Source organism: Numida meleagris, chromosome 3 (assembly GCF_002078875.1).
Source record: "Numida meleagris isolate 19003 breed g44 Domestic line chromosome 3, NumMel1.0, whole genome shotgun sequence".
Lineage (NCBI taxonomy): Eukaryota > Metazoa > Chordata > Aves > Galliformes > Numididae > Numida > Numida meleagris.
Window position 1 is genome coordinate 5,234,345 of NC_034411.1, and position 25,041 is coordinate 5,259,385.

At 41.5% G+C, this 25,041-nt stretch overlaps 1 protein-coding gene across 12 annotated transcripts in view; it reads left to right on the plus strand.

Moving 5' to 3' along the window:
* MACROD2 (MACRO domain containing 2) overlaps positions 1-25,041 on the plus strand; it is an 847,154-nt gene that overhangs the window by 581,815 nt on the left and 240,298 nt on the right. For all 12 annotated transcript variants that reach the window (XM_021389946.1, XM_021389947.1, XM_021389948.1 and 9 more), the window contains exon 8: positions 3,707-3,780. In XM_021389946.1, the coding sequence (XP_021245621.1) occupies positions 3,707-3,780 (74 nt within the window). The remainder of the gene's footprint in view (positions 1-3,706; positions 3,781-25,041) is intronic.

Here is a 25,041-nt window from a genome sequence, read left to right on the forward strand (position 1 = left end):
CTACAGGATTCCAAGTAATTTTTAGAGGTTTTGCAGTAGCAAGTCAGCATGAGCAGCAGTGACGAAGGCTGTGCTTTAAGGGAGGGTTCCTGAACTGAGAGGGGCGCAAGAGGCAGTGGTTGCTCACTCCAGTGTTTACCATGATTGGAAGGTTGAGAGTTGATCCTGGTAACAGACAATGAGCTGTGGTTAATGGGTGCTGCGGCGCGGTTCCCCCATGCTGAAAGAGCTTTTCAGGAAGAAAGACGGCCTGTGCTGTTTTGGTGATGTAGCAGGATCTGTTGCTAAAATGTAAGCTTTGCCACTGGAGAATGTAGGAAGCCCAGCCCATGCTGGAGTCCTGTGTGTGTTGGTGAGTAGATGCTTCACCTCACACCTATCAGAGACATGCAACCTACCAACCCTCCCTTTTTCTATAACCAAGTAAACCCAATGAAGTCCTTTAGAGGTGCTGCTTGTCTGCACCTTACAGATAATGCTCCTTTGCCTTTTTGTGCCCCTGTCCTTTTCAGTATTCCGGAGGAGCACTCACTGCAGTAACATGGGCCAGTGTCACTCTTATTACTTTACCTGTTTTATCTTTTGTGAAATTGAGCCTTTAGCCACAATTGTCTGAGCTGCAGCTCCAGGAGTCGGTTAACTGTGAGGCTCCTTGAGCTCATTTCTCTCCAGTAATTTGATTCCCACGTGCTCACTGAGATTGCTTTTTCGCTGAAAGCAAAGTGGGGAGGGCTGTGTGTGTGTATGGGAGCGGGCCAGAAATGTTATGGCAGACAAATGCAACTCAGAAATAAATAAATAACAGGGCAAAAACATGCTTAAAGAGATCCCATCTGACTTTATCTCCCTTTAGCCCATCCTATAAAACCAAATATTTTTCTGTTAGAGAAGCAGAGAGAGAGGGCTTTTTGTGCTGGTACACGGTGTGGAACGGGAGGCCAAATTCCATCTTGCTTCTGCATAAGCCAAAAAGGTAATCCTTTCCTTAAATCTACCAGAAATTTGTATGAAACACTAAGTAATTTCTTTTTGTAGTTGTCATCATAAAAGGTTTCTGTAGATTTTAAGGTATTTTCTGAAATCGTACACAAGATTCAAAGCTTTTTATTTTGATTGCTAATCTATTTTATTTATTTTACGTTTGTGGTTACTTAAGAGGAATTGAACACCAGTTTTACAGATAAGCTTCTATTTAAGGTTGGTTAGTATGGCAGCAGTTTCCTAAATAGTGCACAATTTATTGAGAGAGTAATGATTCTATAAAATTGTTAGTGTGTTCTTACCGTTTGGGACGAATACCCTACTGAAGGGGAATACAAAAACAAGCCTGAAAAGTGAATCTTGCTGGAGGGAGGACTGTTCTGAAAATAAACCATTCTGTGAATGAACAATGATGTATTAGTTGTCTGAAATCTGCTTTTTTCCCCTCTACGTGGTGTTCATTTTGTGTCCAGGCAGACCTACCAAACTCTTGGTACAGAATTCCTGTGTTATAAAGTCATGGTTTCTTAGGTAGGATGTTACTAATTAAGCAGACTGTCTGCTTAGAGGTCTGTTACTTTATATGACCAAAATATGTTGTTCTGATGGCCAGCAGGTTGGCCATGAGCCAGCAGTGTGCCCTGGTGGCTGAGAAGGCCAATGGTACCTGAGCTGCATTACAAAGAGCGTGGCCAGCATGGTGAGGGAGGTGATCCTCCCCCTCTGCTCTGCCCTGGTGGGGCCACATCTGGAGCACTGTGTCCAGTTGTGAGCTCCCCAGTTCAAAACAGACAGGGATCTCCTAGAAAAGGGGTACAGTGGAGGGCCACAAAGATGATGAAGGGCCTGGAGCATCTCCCTTGGGAAGAAAGGCTGAGAGACCTGGGGCTGTTCAGCCTGGGGAAGAGAAGACTGAGAGGGGATCTGATTAATGTTTATGAATATCTAAAGGGAGGTGGGAGGCAAATGGATGAGGCCAGGCTCTTCTCAGCAATGCATAGTGATAGGACAAGGAGCGATGGCCTAAAACTTGAACATAGGAAGTTCCATACAGTCATGCGGAAGAACTTCTTTATGGTAAGGGTGATGGAGCCCTGGAATGGGCTGTCCATACAGGTTGTGGAGTCTCCTTCTAATGGAGATATTCAAGGCCCATCTGGACACCTACCCGTGTGACGTATTGTAGGGAACCTGCTATAGCAGGGGGGTTGGGCTCTCTGTTCTCTAGAGGTCTTTTCCAGCCTCTGCGATTCCGTGACTTTGTGATTCTGTGAAATGAAACCATTGAAGTCTCTGCTTCTTGTTCTGTTAGTTCATTAGTTTGTGCCATTGGTCTCGTCCCTTGGTTATATCAGCAACGTTGTTAAATGCCATGGGAGTACGTGTTCTTAGCAATGGTGGATGTATCCACAGTAACAGTTGTAGGATCTTGGCTAATTTTTCATCTTGGACCTGGAAAAAAAAGAAATACATCTATGTTTATAGAGAAACGTGTAGAAAGAAAGCATGTGCAACCCAAACAATGACTGTTTTACCCAGCTTGTTGGGTAGTTGTCATTTGTCTCTTGAAAATAGTGCCAATGGAAAAAATCCTTACAAACCCAGTCCAGTTACGGGGAGTAATGCTTTGGGGTCATGAGTCAAGGAGGGCAGAGAGACTTCGTTTGTTTTTCAATCTAGCGCTGCTTAAGTTCTGAAAAGAGTTAAAGATGTAGGTTTTGGTGGCTAACATGCCATGTCAAAAAGCCGGGTGCATCTACTGCTTCTCTGCAGCATCTGTACTTCAGCTTATGGCGTGAGGGTGATGTATGATGTAAAAAATGCTGTATGCATGCAGCTGTGTGCCAGATTTCATGCCTGTTTCTGTCTAGCCCCTTTTCTTGCTTGTACGCGGTGCCTGCAGCTCCACCTCTTCAAAGGCTGTTCTATTAATCTAACCTACTGAGGGCTATTCATACAGCTTATGGGTTTTTATATTTAAATCCTCACAGAAATGATTTGCTGCCCTCAAGTTAGGATTTTAAAGGAAAATTAAATTAAGGCTGCCTAAGTAATGAAAGCATCTTTAGATATGATAGATAGAGACCATCAAAGCAAAAAGTCTGTATCCCTGGAAAGATTTCTGATATTGTTTAGTGCTGGGGGGAGTTGCTATTGCTAGTATATCATGCAGTATGAGGCCTTAGATTTGTATGCTTATGCTTCATGAATTCTTTAATTTCCAAAGTTGCTTGTTATGTTTTAGGTCGTAAATTAAGAGGTTTATATCTCAAACATTTTGATCCTCATGAGACCTATGGCACTGGGATCATAGTGTTGTATAGTTTTGCTGACAGATGGATTAAAGAAAGAAAGAACTTGTGCCATGAGATGTAAGCCTAGCATTTGTTGCTGTGATACATGTTATATTGTTGCCTGCCTAGTATGACACATGTATAACTCTGTTGCTTCTACTGCTCTGCAGCTGCTGAGTTTTCCTAACCAGAGCTAAAAAACAAACAATCAAAAATCACTAACAGAAAATCACTGGCCCTATTTTCAATTCATTTACCTAGGAAACGAATAAATAATGTCACAGAAAACCTTTAAAAACAATCTTTAATATAGAGTGGTGACCAAATGTAATCCCAAACCTAGACCAAAGAAGGTGGGGAGCAGAATCCATTTCTTATAGGCATAGAAAAATGTGTACCTTCAATTTATTTCTCATTTCTTCTGTCTTTAGGTTTTCCAAATGAGCCTGCTGCTGCCATTGCCCTTAGCACTACTAAGGAATGGTTAAGCAAGAATCACAATGAGGTATGGAATAAAATGTAAATTTCTCTTTTTTTTTTTTTTCAAGACTGTAGTCTTTGATTCTGAAACTGTGGAAAGTGTAAACATCAGCTTTAGCCTTGAATTGAATGTTTAGTCTGAAACAAATGAAATCAGGCTGAGACAATATGGCAGGGGAAGACTGTTATATTTAAAATCTACACTGGAGTTGAAGGGAAATACCTTTGTTTGAAACCACACTCTGTGTTTCCTGTGCATTGTACTCTTTCCTGGCAAAGTAAAAGTCTATTCTCTTTCTGAGCTGGTTCTGAGCGTCAGAGTTTTCATCTAATAATGAGGAGATTCTTGGAAAGGAAACGTATGTAATAGTTGTCAGTGGCAACAGTCACCAAAGGTTACTGGTGTTCAGGGGTCACTTTACAGTAAAGAACCTATGATAGTATTTTCTATTTTTATTAATTTTTGGTTTGCTTATAGTTAAGTGGTTTGTTTTCCCTGGAACTCTCACTAAACATGTGATACGACTGTGAATTTTTAACAACACCGGTTTTCTCCCAGTGACAACGTGATGGTGATTATTTTTATAAGACAAAATGCTTTCAACAACATGATCTCCATACCTTCCCTTTCTAGTTTTTGTCTTTCTCTGGTTTTTGTTCTTAGCAGACTGCTAGTTCCTAGTGTTGAATTGGAGAAATGCGACAAAGAAGCAAAGAAGTGACAGACCAAGTAAAATAATCATGATGTCTTGAGCTGAAGCTATGCCCGTTTCCTGTTAATGACAGCCAGCAGATCTCAGACAGCTCAAGTTGTTCCGTATTTTTGTCTGAAAATATTTAACAAAGCACAGAATGGAGAAGAAATAGATACAGGGGTGTAATTAGTAGTATCGTTCCTTTATCTGTGTATTTGCAGAGGGAGCAGTGCTGCTAAGAGATTCTGATAATTGACAGGAGGAATTTAGTAGCTTTATGGTTTGCTGTTGTTTGCTTTTTCCTTTTTTCTTTCTTAACCAACTCATAACGGAAAGGAAATGCTATGTTGAGATTTGAATAGTAAACGGAGATTTTTCAAACCTGTATGCCAAAAGGGGCACCAAGGAATGTGCATGCTCAGTCAACGTATCCTTGTGGCTCCGAGTGAGCACTTGGTAGCTTTCCATGACTTAAATATTTGAGCAGTGGAGCAGTTTTGGATGGACAGGGTTAACACACTTTCCTTTATGATATTATAATTTAGTTGCATTTTTACTGTGTAATTTAAAAATAAATAGACTAAAACTGTTACTCCAGAACTAAGCTCTTGTATTTCAAAAAAATGGAATATGTGTTCTATAAACACCCCGTAATTACTTTTTTCTTAGTGTTGTTACAAGAAACTTGGCTTTGTTTGGTAGAATGCCTATCAAGTGTATAGTTTGCTTGATGAAAGCTCTTTTCTGGAGTATTCTGCTATATGATTCAGCCATTGCTTCTCAGCTGTAAGATGACTTTAACTTGCAGTGTAGACTTCGAGTCTTCCCTTTTGCTGTTTCTGCCCTGACTTGGCCTGGAAACCCACATATGCACTACATGTTCCCACTTTCTTTTAGTCACTGTTCTGCTTCCACATTTTTCTGGTTCTCTTCATAGACTTCAGGTGAGTTCCTCCCTTGGTTTTCAGGAAGCTTCATCTCCATCTCGGAAGCAGACTTAAGGCTCATAGCACATGGTGATTACAATGACGATGTTTGTTGTGTATGTTTGTGACTCTTATCGAGCTGTAAGCACTTTTTGCAAATAAAACATAAAATTCCATTGCATCTGTGGCCTGCACAGATTAATGTAAGCTATAAACACAGAATGAGCACGATTTCTCCTTTCTTACTGTATTATATTCCCTTCTATTTCCTTGGTTTTCTTGGCTGCGTACCTTTAAACATCCTTACTTACTCCCCAGAAATTCAAATTTCATCTGAGTTCTTTTTAAATAAATAGCTAGAATTTATGATGTTTGTACAGCGGAAAGAACCCTTGTTTTCCATGTCATAAGTAGATCACCAGCAAAATTAAAATACTTAGCAGTTGTACTGAAGACAGCAGTATCTTGGGCAGCGAAGTGGATCTTTGAGGAGCATACTGTTTAATGTTTGTAGCAAGGTGGGTATAATGCAGCTGGATTAAATGAATTGACATAGCACAACGCTACGTGTGAATCAGATCCTTTGCCTTGGATTAGCTTTGGGGCACTGGGTATTATACATCACCCTAACGTTCCCCCAAGTAGCTCATTGTACAGCAGCTGCAGTGACACGAACTACTTATGTCTCAGCAATATGGCCTGCTCTTACTGCAGGTACCATGCGATATAGACCTCCCTATAAGTTTTTGTCAAATAGAGCAGCTCCCTCTATACCCAGTGGATATTTAAATCCGCTTGTTCTAGGCTAGGGGGGGCAAAACCTTTAACGATTTGCCACGAGGTCATCTTTTCAGAGGGCTGCCCCTGTTTCACTGCTGTAATCTCTGGCCAGAACTGCTCCCCTGACACTGGCTGTGCTGTCAGAACGGGTCAGTCTATCCTGCTAACGGCCTCGCCTGAGCGAGAGGCGTCCCGCTTTGGGCTGTGCCGGAGTTCGGCGAATCAGCTTCTTCCTTTCCTTCCTTCCTGTGGAATCTTTAACTGAGAAATCCTACCCGAGTTTTGCTCCTTCAGTCCCAAACATGTTTTGCAGCCGCTTTCTGCCTTGCGAATGTCTCGTACTGGTTGTCCTAGCCGAAATCTCCGTCTCTGCATGTAGAATGTGAATTGGATGGATTCGTGAAGTCTTAGTGCAAGGCAGAGAGCAGAATGAGTGCCTGCTCGCTAGGAGATGTGCCTGTCCCACAGTACACCTGCAAAACCACGTAGGTAAATAGGATGGAAACCTGACAAAATACTGCAGTCTTTTGTTGCGCTGAATGGCAGTAATGTCTTATCTGCCTTCCTGCATCCCAGGAAACAGTGGCAAATTTGTGAAATGCGAGGCAATATTGCTACTTTCTCCTCCTTACCTTCACGTAGTACTTTTTCTGCTTTGATGCTGTAATGAGGGTTTTACCCAATCTGATATTAATTCAGAACATAATAGATCAGTGGCTATGTTCCTCGGTCTGCCTGTGGCCCTGAAAATCTAACCTAAATGACTCCATTCTTGCGAGCTGTGTTAGAGTCCTAGGAAGCTCTCTGCCATAGTATTTACAAGAAAAGTGATTTGCATTGAGTGAAAGGTTTTCTCATCCAAGTCCATTGTTGTGCTTGACCCCTCAGGTGTTTGCATAAAAACTTATTAGCATGCTTAACTTCGACGTGGCTCAGATGAATGTCTCATTACCATGCAAACGAAGTTAGCTCCTGTCTGAGGTTAATTGTTACAAAGCGAGGGAGAGAGGGATCTGTTGTAATGGACTGAACGCCACCCGGCAGCTAGGCAGGGCAGCAGCCTGGCGGCCTCAAACTTAACTGCACCAAGTCCACTAGGGAAAAGAACAGGATTGGAAGTAATGGTTAGTTCTTAGTTGTTTGTAACACGCAGCACTGTTCTGATCTTGAAATGCAACTCTAAGTCAAACTAATTTCTGGCCGTGTTTTACACCAAGGTCTGCTGACTTGCAGCCAGAGGGCAAATCTAGTTTAGAAGCTGGTAAATGGTGTTATACTGTAAGCACAGAAATCTCTTGGAGCAGGCTCAAAGAATGGCAACAGTCAGCAGTACCGGGTTAATTTACTGCAGACCACCTCGGCTATCTCCTTAGCAAACTGCATTTTCACATTTCACAAAGTGCTCTAAAGGTTTAATAGAATTCTTCAGAGCACAAAATAGAATTGATTCCTATCCTTTAGGAAATTATACACTGGGATTCATTTAAAAAATGCACATTAAGCTCTTTGAACAATTTCGAGTGTTTCTTTTTGGGATGATTTGGCAAGGATCGAGGTAACTGCCACTTGACTTCCCCTAATGCATCACAGAGGAAGCGTGACACCCTCAAATACTTGACCCCTACGTTCTTTGGAGCGGTGGTGGGGTTGTGCTTGTGTTTTTCGTGGCAGATATCTCTGAACATTTGCGATGTAAGGTATTGTTATTTTCCTGTGCTTCAGGATCATGCTGCGTGTCTCAAAAGGGTGAAAAATAAAAAGTGCCTTACCTTATGCCACTGACACGAAAAGCCTCAGGACCTTTTCACTGCTCAAGAAAAGACTTTAATTTAACAGCACATTTAGCTCCAAGTACTGTTCTTTCTCTTGCACGGTATCTCACAACATTTATTATGCACCTCAGTAGAACAACAACCAGGAAAGTGTGATTGCAATATGTGTTCCATTCAAATAACTGATGCAGATTAAAAGCACATAGATGGAAAATAAATCAGCACGTTCCCGAATCCTTTTCACTAGAATCACTGTTGAAAAGGGACTTTTTCTTACTTTGCCTGAAGTACTTGAGATACGAGATTTAAGTCTATGTGTTTTAGCAAGTAGTTACATGTTATTAAACTATCCTTTCTCCCTCCCTTGTCCCCCCATCTAAAAAGGAGAGAGAGAAATTGTACATTTCCAGCATAACATAGTGAGATTAAAAAATAAAAATAAAAAATGGAGCTGTTTTCAGTGACATAGGCTGGACCACAAGTGCTGTACTCCTCATGACCAAAGTTTTCAGGAGGAAACACCTGGTTTCTCAAGTAAGGCACACCACGATATAGACGCCCTGCACCTGTGCTTTATTTTGCACTGCGCTTCATCCAAATCACGGTGGTATTTTCCACTGCTGAGACAGTCCGAGTGGAATTAGCTTTCCCGTGCACTGATCCCCATAGGTACGAGTGTTTGGCTTTGTCTTGCTGGCAGGAACTGGAGTATGAGACCACGGAGAGCTGGGAAAACATTCCCTGCACTGGGACCCGCAGAGTTCTCCGTGTCCTTACAGAGCCCTTCCCTGTGATGCTGCAGCGAGCATGGTTGGGCAGGGCTAGAGCAGAGCAGTGAGGGAGAAGCTTCCCCAGATGTGAGATGCAGCCGGGTGGCCTGGCAGGCATTAATCCAGCTGTGCCATGTGTTGGCCACCCAGCCTAAGCCTGCTTTGAGGCATCTCTGTTCTAAGAGTTACTGTTGCTGGAATAAAGAAGGCACTGGTCTGAGGTGCCTGAAGGGAGGCAGGGCAGCTGTGTGGGCTAGCAGATATGGGGCAGGACCTACAGGAGTGCCACTAGCCTCCTGAGTGACATCTGTGTGCCAGGCAGGTCATCCTGAGCACCAAAAATGGTGCTGGGTACCAACTAACATCCATTTGGAGAGAGGTAGATGTTGCTTTGGTGAGCCTGTGCCTGCAAGGGCAGAGCAGAGGGAGCTGCCACTGCTCTGCATTGTCAAAGGCAGGATAGCGCAGGTGTGCTTGAGTGAGTTTTCAAAAGCACTACAGCTTCTTTTAGGGGCATGCAAATAGGATCACAGCATCATGTCACGTGTAGCACCCTGCAGGTAAGCATGGCTGCCCGTTTGGGTACCACGTCAGTCTGGCTGCATGTGCTGTAGGCGTACACGTTGGAGGTGTAAGGCAGCAGGGAAGGAGCACTTCTCCCATGTCTCTCCCTTCAAAACTGGGTCAGGCAGCTAACAGAAAGTTGCTTTACCTCCTGAGCCCATGGAAAAAAAAAAACATCAGGACAACCTAATTCCGGTATTTCTGTAATCTGCTTGACTGAAAGACAATTTCACTTTTTTCTTTAAACCTTCTCCCCCCCACCCTCCTTTTTGGTGGTCCCAACGACCTAATTTTGGCTCCTCATTCTTCAGAGACAATTAAACAAAGTGGCATCTTGAGATGAAGTCTTGTCCTTATCTCTACAGAAGGATGCAGATGGAGACAGCGAGTCTTGGAAAATGTTGTCTGATGTAGTTTACTTTAATGTAACCTCAGTTGTATACCCCCAGGCACAGCTTCTAATTTTTTACGCTTATTCCAAGAAGTAGTGGAGTAACTGGCTGGCAATATCCAATTAATAAAAGTTTGCTTGTTTGTTTGTTTTAAATGACCTAATAGAGGCAATTCCCCCTGAGACAGTATTGCTTTTGGTTTTGGGTGGCTAGTTTTTGTGCTTTGTTTTACAGTTGTCAAATAAAAAGTGTGTGTGATTTTGGGGGGAAAAAAAAAAAAAAAGTAGGCATATATATTTATGCCTGAGGTGATATCTTTTATGACAAGTTTGGGCCTGCGGTGACATGTATTTATTTTAAAATATATTTATTACTTGGAAATAAAGCTCTGGAAATATGGGCTTCTCTTGAAGCCACGGATGGATCCTCAAGGACAGTCAGGGTGCCAATAATTCAGGTGGCTATTTTGGTAGCTCTCAGATGCCAGTATCATTTGATTAACATAATCTTCCCCCCTCCCCAACACCGTTCTCTCGGGTAGGTTAAAAAATGATCTCCTTTCTATTTCTACATTCTAATTAGGTGGTAATCATATGCTGCTCTGATTGAAATGAAAATCAGCCATCATGCCACTGTCATCTAGCTGAAGTCGAGGAAAAAATGCTTTTCAACTTGTACAAAATTAAAATGATTTACTCGCTCGGTGTGGCTGCTCTCTCACCGGGCTCAAAGAGATTCAGTGCCGTCCCCAAAGCCCAAACCTAACTATCATCCCAACAGGCAAGTCATTTTCTGAAATGATAAGTAAGCTGCCAAGGCAGTGATGTTTTCTTATATGTTCTTTGGACTGCTGTTCAGGTGGAAGGCTGATAAAGCAAAGCAGACAAAGCCTGTGTTCATTATACGCGATACTTTATTAAACTTAAAAAGCTTTTGTTATTTTTGATGCAGCAATTGAGGAAAGGCAGGAAGGCGCTCCTCTTGAAAAAACATTTTAGAGATTGGGATTGCTGTGGTTGTTCCACGTGAGCTGCCTCTGTGCCACTCACTTGTGACCAAGTAGGGACTAAGGGGAGAAACATGGCTTCCTATCACCCCTTCCCCACCCAAACTATTGAGGAAATCCTCTTCTATGCATGCTAGAGATGTCTTTCAGCAATATACATTTGTAAAGGTTTATATACGCTTATTGTGTCATGCAATGACTTCTGTAACTCCATTACAGCTAATTAGTGCCACTAATACAAGAGAGGTCTCTGCATGGTTTCTTTTGTGTTTACAGTAGTTAACCATCTAATAAGTTAAATTTTCCAAAGCATTTGTTCTTTTTTTATCCTTACAATTGGCAGTTACGATAACGAGAAACTGAATCGCTAGAAATGTCTGTAAGCATTGTAGGTAAGTTAACAAAAATGTCTGCAGATTGGGAATGATTTCTCATCTTGTTTCTTTGATTTCTCCCCCTGATTTCTGAATGTTTGGAGGGATCTGAATACTGTATAGAGGACACTTAAAAATAAATTGCAACAATGCTACTTTTTTCTTTCCTGTTACTTCTTATATGACAAATCATAACAACTTAATTTTAGTACTGGCTTTAAGCCAGAAATCCCAATAATTCTAACAGTCTTGTCAATGTAGAAGAGGTCCAGCCTGCTTTTTGCTAAGATTGAGTCCTTGTAGCTACCTTTTATCATAGAATCATAGAATATCCCCAGTTGGAAGAACTTCACAAGGACCATCGAGTCCAACCCCTGGCTCCATACAGCACCACCCAAACCCTGTGTCTGAGAGCAGTGTCAGGGTAAGAGGAAGGGCAGGCAGGTCGGTTTGCCTTCAGCTCCAGGGAGCATTGCCGGAAGGGCTCCCATGATGAGTCTCAGCAGAGATCACCTCATGAGGACAGGCATGGCCAGCAGCAGATGATCTGGTGTAGGGTCGCTTTCACCTGACCTTGGAGCACAGGTGCGTGGGGCAGGGAGCAGAGCACCCCATGTCCCAGCCTGCAGAGCATGTCCTCCATTTGGGGTTTCGTTTGGCTGCAAGGCTTTCAGCTCTGAACCGACTCTCGGGCGCAGATGGGAAATGCATGGCTGTGTGCTCTGAGCCCCCCGACATGCCCCAGAGGTGCTGCAGCCCCGCAGCCCAGCATGTGCTGGAGGCAGGCTGTTGGGAGCAGCTGCCAGCCATGCCACTGCCCACACAGCACAACATGGCACTGAGCAACACCACTCTGCTAGCATGGGCAGCGCCTGGCTGCACCTGCCAAGAGCGCGCGCTTTGTTCCGCTGGCATCCTACAGAGCGTGCCATGTCTGCTTCTCGCTGTTCCGTTTCCAGCGAGCTGATGTAGCTGGTTGGCTTCTGGAAAGCTGCCGCTTCTGTTTGATTTAAACTCAGTCCTGTTGCCTGCAATTTTGCCAAAGCAGACCGTCCGGTATGGCATGCGAGAGTGAAATAAAATACAAAATTACATTAGGCGATTCTTAGGGGTGCAACCATCAGGCTGTGCTGCAAGGGGAGAACTGGGCCAGGCTAGCTAACTGTAAAGGGAATTCTTTTTAAGCTTTGTTCTGTCTTCTCATCTAAGATTTAATCTGGTCGATGTCACCGTCATCTCTCAGCATGGTGTTGCTATTAACAGCGGGTTACAATCAAATCTGTGTGGAACTGAACCCACATGGGTCCGTGTAGCCAGGGTGCAATCCCTGTGAGGAAAAAAAATGAGTTTCTTGCTGCCAGACTACAGCATCTTGACACAGTGTTTGAGATATATGATTCTGACATTTAATAGGTTAGATGATATTGGCCACATACTTCATAGGTTCCGTATCACACTATATTCCTGAGAAGGTGAAAAATGGGTCTGTCTGCTGTATATGAAATGACAGAACGAATGAGAAGAGCACCGTGGATGTGGGGAGCATTGACAATGGGAACGTGTTCAAATGCAGGAATGACTAACAGGCTTCCAAGATAAAATACTGTTAGTTAACACGGAACAATTTCTTAAAATCCAGAAGTGGGTACAGTTTAAGAATGTGTACTGCCTTCCTACTTAGATGTCAGGACAGCTTGTTTGGCTCTTCTATGCTGGGGAAGAAATGGAGAACAATTATTCTTAAGGTGAGCTGTGGTATTCTTTCCATCAGTAGCAGTGGGGATGTACACGGTGCTTCCTGAGAAAAGTTTCTGAACAAAGGCTGCAAAAGGACTCGCTCAGGTTCTCACCTTGCTCCTCACCTGATCTCTCATGAGATTAAAGTGAAGATTCGTCTGTACTGCCATAGGCGTTTTACCAGCGCTAAATCTAAACTGAGTTCATGTATTTTCTTCTTTTAAAATAAAAGAAGATAAAATGCTTTGAGACTCATAACCGGAAAACAACTAGTGGTTAAAGTGACCAGTACTGGTTAGAACTAAATCAGAATTAAGTAGGTTGAAGGGTTGCATAATTGTACAGTTGAATTGGAAGTCGTTGTGACAGAGCACGGATGTGACTTGCAGCTATGCCTTCTAAATAACCATGCTGGATTTGCCTGTGCAAAACTTTCCCTCTTTCTTCATCCTGAACCGGCAGCACCGAACTTTGTATATTTGCCTTGTCTTTGCTATTAAAAATACCATGCGCTAATACACTGCTGTACTCCTTAGTACTGTAGTCTGAAATAAAATCTAAGAACAGCAGCTACCTGTTCATCCTGTGGTTGATCAATACGTGATAAATCCAGGGGGATAGGTGACTTTCTGAAAGAGAGTGCAGCCCCTGCAAGAAGGTACAGTGTTTTATGACCTCACATGGAGCATAGCAGATTGGACGAGGTGTGAGGAAGGGTTTTCAGGTTCTGCATTCTTTCCTGTCATCTTCCTTCCAGCTTTTCCACGCGCTTACCAGGGGCTGTGTGTTGGAGCCTCAGTCCAGCTCCGTGTTCTCAGATTGAGGGAGGGGTTTTATGTGCAACTTTCAAGCTCTTCTGCTGGAAATCTCACCTTTCACGTGAAGTCCCTTCACGTTTTGTAAGTCAAAAGGTTAAAAAGCCTTAGCCGTGTAATTGTACATTCATAATCTTGCCCTTTAGTTGAGATGCTAATGTGTAGCTGTTGCTTTATTCCCAAAGTACAGCATATTTGATTAATTTCATTAATTCTTTTTAATTTTCCCTTGTTTTACAAGGCTCTTTGTCAAATAGCTTTTCCAAGTGTGGAATAAGTCTTTGAACTTGCATTGCTGCTTACTGTTTTGAAGTGAATGCACGAAACCTTGCCCTAATGTAAAAAAACCTTATCATATAACACTCTGAATCCTCTGAACTCAATCTTAGAACTCGATACCTGTTAGGTGATAACCTCTCCCATTTGGATATTTAAACAAACATCTTCCTTTGGGAGTGCATATGCTTAATGTACGACCTGCCTGATGATAACCTCATGATGGGGAAATCTTTCAAAAGGCAGAATAGGAATTAAATGCTTCAGTCCTACCGACTTTCACTGTGACTGTTGCCGCAGTGCTCTGTGTCCCCCGTTAAAATTTCTCCCTACAGACACGATATTAAGTTCATTAAGTACTTAGAAAGCAAATATATTTCCCTTCAGACGGTTGAGGCACAACTGCCCTTGATTTTTTCTTGAATTACATGTGCACTGATATAGCTTAGAGATAGCATAAGTGCAAAATCTAATTAATATACATACTTATATTTGCAGAATGCCCTAGGCATTTTTTTTTCCGGAGTGACTTTTATGGGTTGTAGCATATGAGAATAAAATCTCATTATAACTACAGGTTGCTTATGTGAGAATGCTCTTAGGATGGGGTCCAAGTCTACACGGGATTATGGAAACCGCCTGTCACACTGTTGGTGACTGAATTCCCCATTAGCAAGGTGGAGATGTGGATGTAAGAAACGGCAACATCACAGGAGATCAAAGATGCATGTAATTCAAAGCTCTGAGTGTAAAACCAGAGGGTAAGCTTCTATAGACTAACACTAGTCCTCAAAGCTCTCCTAAATTTTGGCAGAGAGAATTCTTGCAGCACGGTTGCTAATGAGGAAGGGCAGGCATTCGTATCTTTAATGATAGCAGTGTTAGCATTTGTTAGAGGAGGTAGATGAAAAGAATGAATTGGCTCCCATGTTGAAAGTACAAGTATTTACAGAAATAATAGTTATATATTTACTGGCGCTTGTGTTGTTGTGAGCGTGGTGTTCCAGATTCTGCAGGGCTCAGAGACAGAGATGTATCTGAGGGACAGTCCCATCACATCCAATTTATAGCTGTGGTATTGCAGAAATAAATCTCGCTTGGTGCCTCTGAACAGTAGAAGCTGAGAGAGAAATAAGTAACAAAGACTTTTGGAAATCATTAGAGAATAAAGGGTCCTCTATAGACAGATAGTAACGAGCGTATATATTGCTTCAGTGCTTGATGGCACAGTGAACTGGGATTTCCAAGTAAGTGGTTGATAACTGATCATTGTTAGCAATTTCTGGTTGCTTTCTTGGCTTTGTATGTGGGAAAGAAGGGTCCTGCTGTGGTCCGAAGAGCGAGGTCTGCCAAAGGAGGGCGGATGCCTAGCAGCAGCCAGCCATGAGCAACACGTCTGCGTTTTCCCTTTGGTAAGGCCTGGCAGTAGGCAGGAACAAGGTAGGCTGATGTGTTTTTACCTAGAGTATTGCAGGAGCTTTAGTAGTGAAGTACTGAGAAACTATTTGATTGGGTTTCTTAGTTCCCAGATAGCCTAGTTGAAAGGGAAAGCTTAAACAGACCTTGAAAGTGCAGCATTAGCTACTGGGTTTTCTGTGGCTCGCTGGTGGAAGAAGTTGATTTTGGATGTCCTACGTACCCAGAGCAGCTTCGCAGGCTAGAAGTGAACCCTTGGTGCAAGCATCTGGCAGGTTCAGTGCTTCTGGCTCTCCCCTTATTTTTAATTTCTTCCCCTTTGCAAGTTTTTCCTTTTGGGCGTTCCCTGTTCTGCCCCATGCGTGAGTGGAACTTGTCTCTTTTGTGCTCTGTTGGCTGGGCATTTAACTAAGTATTTTGGATGAGGAGAGAGAAAACAAAGTGTACCTCTGCTGTGGGCCTATCTTGTGTTGCAGCTGTTGTTTTTAGGTAGAGATTTCAAGTCCAGCTGCTCCCTCCCGGCCCTGTGGGAAGTGGCAGGTTGAATCAATTATTTGACATGCACATTCTCCATTGGCAGGATTCTCGAGAGCCTTATAATGGCACAAATGATGTTACGTGCTAGTGCGAAAGAAAGTTACAATTGGGTTTAGCAATTAATATGCAATTAGGAAGGCATTCTTTTCTTTCCAAGTATTTTTTTTTTCCGGATATTTTTAGATTTGAATCGGCTGAATAGTTGAAGAATTCCTTTTGGAAAGAGGGAAGGGGGTAGTGTTTTTCCTGCATTAGCTTTGGTTTGTTTGTTCCTCCTGCGGGGACACCGAAAAGCACAGACAGCTGCTCCTTAAAGCAAAATTGGACCCGAAGTGCTACCAAGTCACTTATTATCTACGAACTGTAATGCAGCAGTCCTGTGCTTTAACGATACACTGTTATGCACTGCCTTACTGCTTGAACCTACGCTGGTTGTAGGCTATCTGTGTTACCTGGGCTACGATGTACAAGCAAAAAAGGCTCTGTTTTTTATACTAGTCTCCTGAGTTGTTGCATCCCGGCTTCAGATTAAATTAATCAGCACCCATGCGAGAAATTCTACACGTAGTTATTTAGAGCTGTTGCTTTTTTGTTCCAGATTACTTTCTCCCAACTGCTTTAGGAAGGTGGCATTAGAAAGAAATGTTTTGTGGTTAATGAAAATATCTCTGACTGTAAAGCCACACATAATGTATAATTTATAAAGTTTCATCAAATGAAGATATATGACAGGTACACAGTTTTGCTGACTAGGTGACCTCTGTGGACTCTTGCTAAAAGAGGTCAAATTGGATCTGTGAACTTACAACCGCAACTGAACTAATTAACATGGCAGGAAAAGGTTAGGACGTGACATAACTATTTGTAGAACTGGGTCATAATTTCTTTTTCAGTTAGTCTTCTAGCATGTTGCCACACCACGGTGCTTCCTATGAATAATGAAGATATTTTGGAGAAATCATATGAGCAGCTGGTTGACTGTGGTTAATTGACGTATTATTGTATTCCAGCACATTCTGTCAGGGACTGCTGTGAATGCCTTAGAGGCTTCTAGGGAGAAACAAAGCAGAGATAACCAAAGAGAAGTTATTTTAATTTGAACAGTTCTACAACTTTTTATACCCTGATCCTAGAAGGGAATTGTCTAAAATACGTAGAGGATTTGGGGTTAAGAAATACTGGTCTTAATAAATTTTGTCTGTGCGGATGGCACATAAGCTCCTGTAGAAGTCAAGCAATGCACTGAGCCCCGGAGTGTTTTAAAATCTGAGGGAGTGAATGACACAAATCCATTTACTTACGGATTTAATCCAGGCTGCTTTGTCAAAAATTGGAGTAATGAATTGACAAGGAGTTTAAGAAATGAACCATGTATGTAATGGAGGCATGCTAATTACTGTCTTTTTTCCCCTCAAGGTTAACAGAGTTTAAAATGAATGAATCTTTGTTTTTAGAATGAGGACTAAAGAAGAGAGCCTGCAGGAAGAGGGGTGGGGGGTTACTTCTTGAGAGAACAGTTTTGTGAAATGAGATTAGTAATGGGATAGCAAGCCTTTCACCTCCGGGTCACCAATTCAAATCCAGACCATGCTGCTCGTGTCTGAGAGCTTTTCAGCTTTTGCAGTAGCCTGGCCTACGTATGAGGAGATGGAGAGTGTGTTGTGGGTCCCTATTGCAGCCGATGTGACTCTTGTTGGGCTGATGGGTATTACATATTTAAAGAGTCTGATCCTGCAGTTGCAGCGCCCAGCTGGAGATTTTGCTTTTCTTCCCAGAGTAACTGGGATTAGGCACAAAATAGAAAATGACAGCCTCCAGTGCTGATAGTTTCAAATGCTCACAGACATACAAAGGAATTTCTTCTTAGATGTGCTTATGGAAGGAAATGGAAAGCAAGAACTTCAAAGAAACTAAACTATTTGATCATGGAACATTTTATTGTGCGGTTAATTACGTAAAATAGGCTGAGCTGAGATAGAGCTCTTAGTGATTTTTTGCTGTGTGTATAATTAGATCTACTGAGCTGTTTCCTCAGCTAGTGTCAGCCTGCTTAGCTTTCTTTAAGTCAGTTTGCATCAGCTGAGTAGTGGGAACCTGGTCTTTAAGGAACTGTTTATTGTCCCCCAGGAACATCGAACAACCTCTGTTCCCTAAGGAAATTCAGGCCAGGACGTATAGAGTAAGAAACATAGTACTGCCTTCATTTTTTTTTTTTAAGTGCTGATGGGATAATCTCAGCCTCCAGCACTTCTGCTTGAAGCTTATTGGAATCTATTGTGGGAGGATATAAAGAACTACCACGATGTTTTGGGGATGTATGTGCATTTTGGTACTTGGAGAAGAAAATTGCGATGAGGGATTTTGATCTCTGTAGGCTGTGATCAGGAGGCAAAAATAGCGGGCGTGGAGAAATTTCAGATCAGAAAATAACACCAGACTGAGCTCTTGGAAAGCCCTTATCATTGGCTAATGTAGGAACAAAATAGTGAATGAAGTGCTTGTAATAATGGCTGGTAATGAGCAGCTAAGGAACGGTAACGCTGCTCTGGTCACTTTTTGTGTTCTTTCAGAAGTGTTTTGAGTTTGAAAAACAGAGGAAGTCCCTGTATGCAAGCTTCCAAATTGTGGTTTTAAAAGATATCACTAAAAGCAACAACCTTCCAGTGGTAAAAGAATTCAAGGATGAGGCCAGTGATACTCTGATGCCTACCACAGCTGGCAATACAGCTAAATACAGGTCCTAGAAGAGTAACTATCGTTAATTAAGTGATTTAAAGACAGTAACTCCTTTGAATCATACTGGAGACATTCATGGATATTCTTAGTAGTCTGTAGGCCTTGAAATGCCCAATTTCTTGCTCACTGCTTATATGTTTGATACTGACAGAACATTGAAAATATTTTAGAGAATGCCAGTGTCTGAATTCCTATGAACAAAAGTCCTGTTTTGTTGCCTTGAAACCAACATGGGTGTCCCGTCTTAGACTTGAAAACAAGAAGCGCGGACTTCTCTTGGCTGAGGGGCCTGACTTTGCCATCAGAATACACACAGCAGTATCTGTGCAGTATTTGTGCCCAGTGAGCTGCGTGGGGAGGTTAATGGAGTCACAGATAATGACTGTGTTTATTTTCTCCATTCGCATTTAAGAAGAAATATCATTTCTTAAGACTTAAATAGCCATCTTGTTGTTTATTCTTAAATACTGATGCTTTTGGATAATCTCAGAATAGTTCTGTAGTCATCAGGAGGGTATTTTTATGCACAGGCTGGAAATAGGTTGTACAACTTCTGGGATAATTTAATTTCACTTCCATAATGATGTATGTGGTTTCTGTAATATCCTGCGTTCCTCTGTGGTATGAAAGCAGTTGTGTTTAAAAGTTTGCGATACACGTAGTGATTAATGAAGTAACAGCCATTTACCTCAGATCTAATTCTGCTTAGAAAACATGGTTTGCCTTGCACTAATTATTTCTGTATTGTCATTATTTGCATCACAGGCATTTCACTGCTCTTCATCTTAACATATTAAATCCTTCTTGCTCATGCATGAATCTGGACAGCTGGATGCCACTAATGGGGCAGCTAGTGCTACCCAGCGGTCTATAATCAACATTCTGTTGCCACACATTAGCATCGCACTGTATGCCTAAAAGGACTAAAAATTTGATTTGTGAAGCAACAGCTGATTAGTAGTGATTAACAAAAAGACTAGGGGGTGGTGGATATCGTGCAACACTGCTTCCATCCTTTCAGGACCCAGCAAAGAACAACATATCTGGTACGTCAGTGTAAACAAAGATAAACGAACCATTAGCTGAATGCTTTTGTCGTTTCTCTAAGGTCGTTTAAAGCAAAATGCATTTCACAGCGTTTAAATAAAAACAGAGGTGGAAATTATCGTAAGTTTATGACAAAGAAAGTGTATTTATTTAAAAAAGAAACGTGTGTTTTATTTCTGCAGTGCCAAAGCAGGGCAAGATGCAACAGCCATGCTAAGTGCATAAAAATAATCAAATTACTAAATATGCCTTGAGTGCCTTGCCAAATCCAGGAGGCTCCCACACGTTGAGGTGAACTTGTCATTTGTGAAGGCAGTTCATTGTGGGTGCACAATGAGATGCACTGGATAAACCAAAGTCTAGCAGGCAATCTTCAGTGACCACTGAGAAATATATTCAATACTTCCTGAATAACCTGATTATACCTTTGTAATACCTCAGTTTATTCAAACTGCTTCATTTGCAGCACCTACAGTGGTAGGCAGAACCGTTTCCAGTTTGCAGTATTGGATGACAATTATTTCCTCCAGAATTGTTTCTGCCTTTTGCTGAGGCAGGGTTTTAAATGAGAAACATCGTTGCTGCCTGTATCGAGGTGGTATTGGTGCTTGGAAGCATTTGGTCAGGGAATGAACTTTGCTGGGGTGTTTTTATAGTATTTCCTTTAGTTCAGATTCCTGTCCCGACAGCCTAAGGTCAGACTTAGGCAGAGGCTTAGGGAGAGAAGCCGTAGAAGTCAGCAATGTGACATTCCCTTGTTCCAATACTGCTGTGACTCCAGATACTATCACTGCTTACTGGGAATTAATGTTGTATTTTCTTTTTTGGCAACAGAAAAGAGGGTGTAATATAACTGGGTTTGGAAATGACACATCTGGAAAGTGTTAAAAAGCAAACAATAAAAGAATTTGTCATAAATACCAAAATACTATACAAAATAGCGTATACGTTACCCTCTTCCTCTGTCATACTTCTACTGGCAACTCCTAAAAAGACGCAAATATTTGCCTCAGAAACTGGAAAGAAAGTGGAATATGAGTTGTTGCTCTCTTAGAAACAAATCACGTAGTGCTGTGAATTTACAGACCTGTTGGTGCACTTCTGAGGTGAGCGTAGGCAGAGCAGCATAATGCAGTCCAAGTGTACATAAATAGCCTACTAATGCACAAACTGCTTCAGTTCATCACTGTAGTGGACATTATTAAGCTAATTATATTATCCTTCATGACTCGTTGTTCTGTCGTGCTGCTATATAAATCAATCCGCTCTAACTAATATGTTTTGAGGGAGAATTCTCATCTCTTCTTACAGAAGAGGGTTATTGTGGAAGGCAGTATTAAATACTTGTCACTTCAGAGATCTGGTGACAATAAATGCTTGGCTGTTCGCTTTCTGGCAGGTCGCGTTTCAGTTGAAAACAAAAGCAATGCAAGAAGTGGCATGTAAAAAAAAAAATATTAACAAATGGGTTGTCTAACTTGGTGCCTTGGCTGGTTCAATTTCTTGTCATTTTGCTTCAAATCACACCAAGTTGGGCTTCAGACAGTGCCTCTGGGGCATTTTGTTTCACCTTCAGTAGTTCAGAAGGTGCTGCTGTAGCACATACACATTGTCGATCAGCACGGAAGGCGAAATTAATGCTTGACCCAGGTCTTTTGTTTACATCTTATCACTTTGCTAATTATTTCTTTTGACTGACTAAATATCTGAAGGTAACGCTGTAAGCTGAGCTGATTGCTCGGTGTTTGGGCAGCACTGTGCTTCTTTTTCACTCCGTTTCTCACTGCACTTTGAGCACTGTTGTGCATCACGAACTGGGGCTCTCTAGCCCTGGGCCTGTTCTTCTAGGACAGCTGTAGCTCTTCTCCTGCAGGGAGCCTGTGTTAGGCTCAGGGCAATGTCTTAGAGCTGAGTTTCACGAGAGCCATGACCGCTGCAAGGCTGAGGGCACTGTGTCCTTAAGTTAGGAAAGCGTTTCCAGGCTTCCATATTATGGTTAACTCTTTACCCTGTATTTCTTATTCCCTTTTTCTTCCCCTTCTTCGCTTAGCTATCTTTTATATACCAACATGGGAGGCTGGTGAATAATGTGTTGGAAAATTACGTTTGGGTGGAGAAGGTGCTCTTGTTTCCTCTCTTTCCGTACGTATGCTGTATGAAAAACCAGAGAAGTGGTTAGGGTTAGTAGTCACCTAGGTATGTTGTGTGCTTATGTGTAAAGAGTTAAGATTGACTGTGGATGTCCCCCTCAATCCCAAATATTAATTAAAATTTCATCAAGTACTTAGAGGTGACATTGTTAAGTATATGTTGTACAATGCAGGTCTTTGAGGGGAGTAAGGACTATAATTATGGCTTTACCAGGAGAGGAATCAATTTGCTGCGCGTAGAGTGTTGTTCCCATTTAGTATCTGACCTGAGTTCTCCATGAAGGATCCCTTGTTTCTCTGACTGTTTGTGTAATGGTGTTGTGTCAAACGGACACTGGGTCTTCTGTGTCTCAATCCCTAATAAAGTGTTCCCGTTTAATGAGAATATGGAAGAGTTTTCTCAAAAAGAAGAAAAAAAAAACCCACTGTATCATTTATTGCTGCATACTGATTAAATAAATAACGAACCAAAACAAATTGGGACCTAAAGGTTTTCAAAATGACTATGAGCAATCAGCCACCCATAACTTCCACCTTTCTGTGTGCGTGCGGGCCCTTTAACTACTGATTCAGAATGTTAAAGGGAGATTTGCCTGGGAGAAGAAGTAGGAGGAGGTCGTGCTAACTTCAGAAGGGAACGATTTTAGTGGAAATGAAATTAAAGCTAAAGTCATGCTGGTAAATGTATACAAATGATTGTGTGACGTGTTTAGATTGACTTGTATACACCAGAGTCAACACTGTGGCTCATCTTGGCCTTAACGAGACTAGAAACAGTCAGTGTGTCCACCTGTTGTGTTAAATTATGGTTATTATTTTTGTGGTTGATTTATGACTTCGCTAAACACAATCTGATTTGCCTACGTGACTTCGGCAATACCTTTTTGACTAAACTGCCTCCGTTCTCAATAACGATATGAGGCCATAGTTCATCGTTATAGTACAAGTCATGTGTGAGAGTGGTGAGTCTGCTGAACGTTTGTCAGTAAGTTTTGCAGGTTGTTTCGTCTCTGGGGCAATAGGAACCCAGCAGTGCTAGCTAATTAGCCTGCAAGTACTGTTCTAGGTGTGTATGTGAATGACAGTGGCAAATAGAACAGGCTATTTATAAACAATATCATATGGAAAGGCAGTTGTTTCTTCAGCTTTTTTTTTTTCTGCAAACAGAAGAAGCATTTTTAGAGATAAGTGATGTTCAGCTGTTATTTAGAATGTAGTAAATGTCAGATAGCCTTATTGGAGCCCTTGCTTTCAGTGAAAATCCATCGACAGGGAGTTCATAGGCTTGTTCACAGTGCAGCAGTGGTGATTACATTAGGTGAAGTGTTTTGGGGAAGAGGCTCAAAGGCCTGCAGTTCTGATGAACACACAGAGATGCTCGAGGTTTTCTTGTACTGTGCCTCTGGGAGATAGTTTTGAGCTTTTACTTCTGATTATTGCCAAAACATCTATAAATTTTACATTTTAAATTGAAAGCATAAAAATGGCAATTGCTGTGATTGCTTCGGGATGCAGTATGTGACAAGTGCTTCAATGCTAAGAGAAGCTAGCCTTAGAAAATTAGATCAAAAACCTATTGTCTAGAATTCAGGCTTTTAATAGCAATTTGCATCTTCAGAATGAAAGTGGAAGAACATGAGGCACTCTTTATTATTACAATGAAAATGGCAATAGGCAGCAAGTTTCAGGCCGGTCTGCCAAAGCGCTGCATGCCACAGCTCCTTACACTTGTCAGCAGTTCTGCTCCCAGAAGCATTTTGCTTTGGTGAACACATTCAGCAAATGAACTCTAATGTATTTGTGTACAGCAAGCCGGTAGTGACTGGCAGCGGTTGATAAAGATGCATCACCCTCAGGTTTTGTTTCTCCTCATCCACACCGAGGTGAACTGGGAAGATGTGGGCTTTAAATCTCCTCCACATGGGTTGTTGTTGTACAGTGGCAACGCTGCAAGGCCGGACTCTCGTTTCTCATTTTGTGTAGCAGTGAGAGGAGTTAATTATTTGTGATGCTTCAGAGGCTGATCTTCTTCAGAATTAATTAAAAAAAAAAAAAAGAATAAGGCGGCTGCATATTCAAGTCCTCACTGGCTTTTGTCAGTGTTTTTCTATACCTCCCTCAGTTCCCTTGTCCCTTAGTATAAGAAAGAAACAAAGCTGCAGCTTTCAGACATGCGTCACAAACATTGACTATATTGCTGTCTTTGGCTTCCAGGACTAAGAGATTGTGAGGAATATAGTAATCACTTCATTTTTTTTTAAATGGTTAAGCAGGAGTTCTGGGTCAGCAAATGAGGGGGAAATATATATCGAGAGAGTTCTTCTGATTTGAGAATAAGTATTTCATAAAACACTTGTTAATTACATATGGATAAATGTATCTGAGGAGTGTGTAGTGACTTGGTCTCTTTCCCAAGACAATTTCTTTTTTTATTCTAAGCTGGAAAAATCTTTTCAGTCATGAATTAAAAGTTTTTTGGGGGAACAAGCTGCAATTCATACAGTGCAGAGTTATGGGTTCATTTGTATAGTTCTTTTTCTTTTAATGTAGGACAAGGTATATTCAACATTTTCCAGTAGCAACACTGGCATAATAAAATCTTGAACAAATGCATTAGTTGTAAGGGACCTAAATGCCATCTCCCTTCTGAAGAAATCTTAGATGAGGTCTTGCTGCACTGTCATTATTACGGAAGGATGCAACAACAAACTGATAATTACTTGTCCAGGCAGATTTATAATTGAATTCACATACTGATTCTTTTAGAAGTGACACTGAATATATTTCTACTAGATGCCAATTTAAAATCAGACCTAGAAACCAAGCATTACTGTGACAAACGTGATGTTAGATATGTCTTCTTGAGTAACATCAAAGATCTCTGGAGATAAGTTGATAGGGAAGCTATTTAAATCTAGATGTACCCAAACTAATTGCTGTAATAGAAAAGTAAGTTTTCCAAACAGTGGAAGAATTTGAATTTAAACTTTAACTGTTGAATAAAATATATAAAAGAAAAAAAAATTAAATATGTAGAGAGTATATTAAATATATATATAAATTTTAAAAAGGTATCTCAGAGTATACAGCTTTAATGGACAGTCCAAGCTTTTTTTTTTAAATCTTATAAAATTTGCTTTGAATTTTAGCTTTTATTTCTAACAAGGGACCTATTTAGGGCCTTTCCCTGGTTAATATTTTTTGTCTTCCCTAATGAGTTTTCCTTATAAAAAGGTCAGAGTTCAACACCAAAATAGCTGTCATTTTGAGCTACTGAACATCCTAGACGTTGT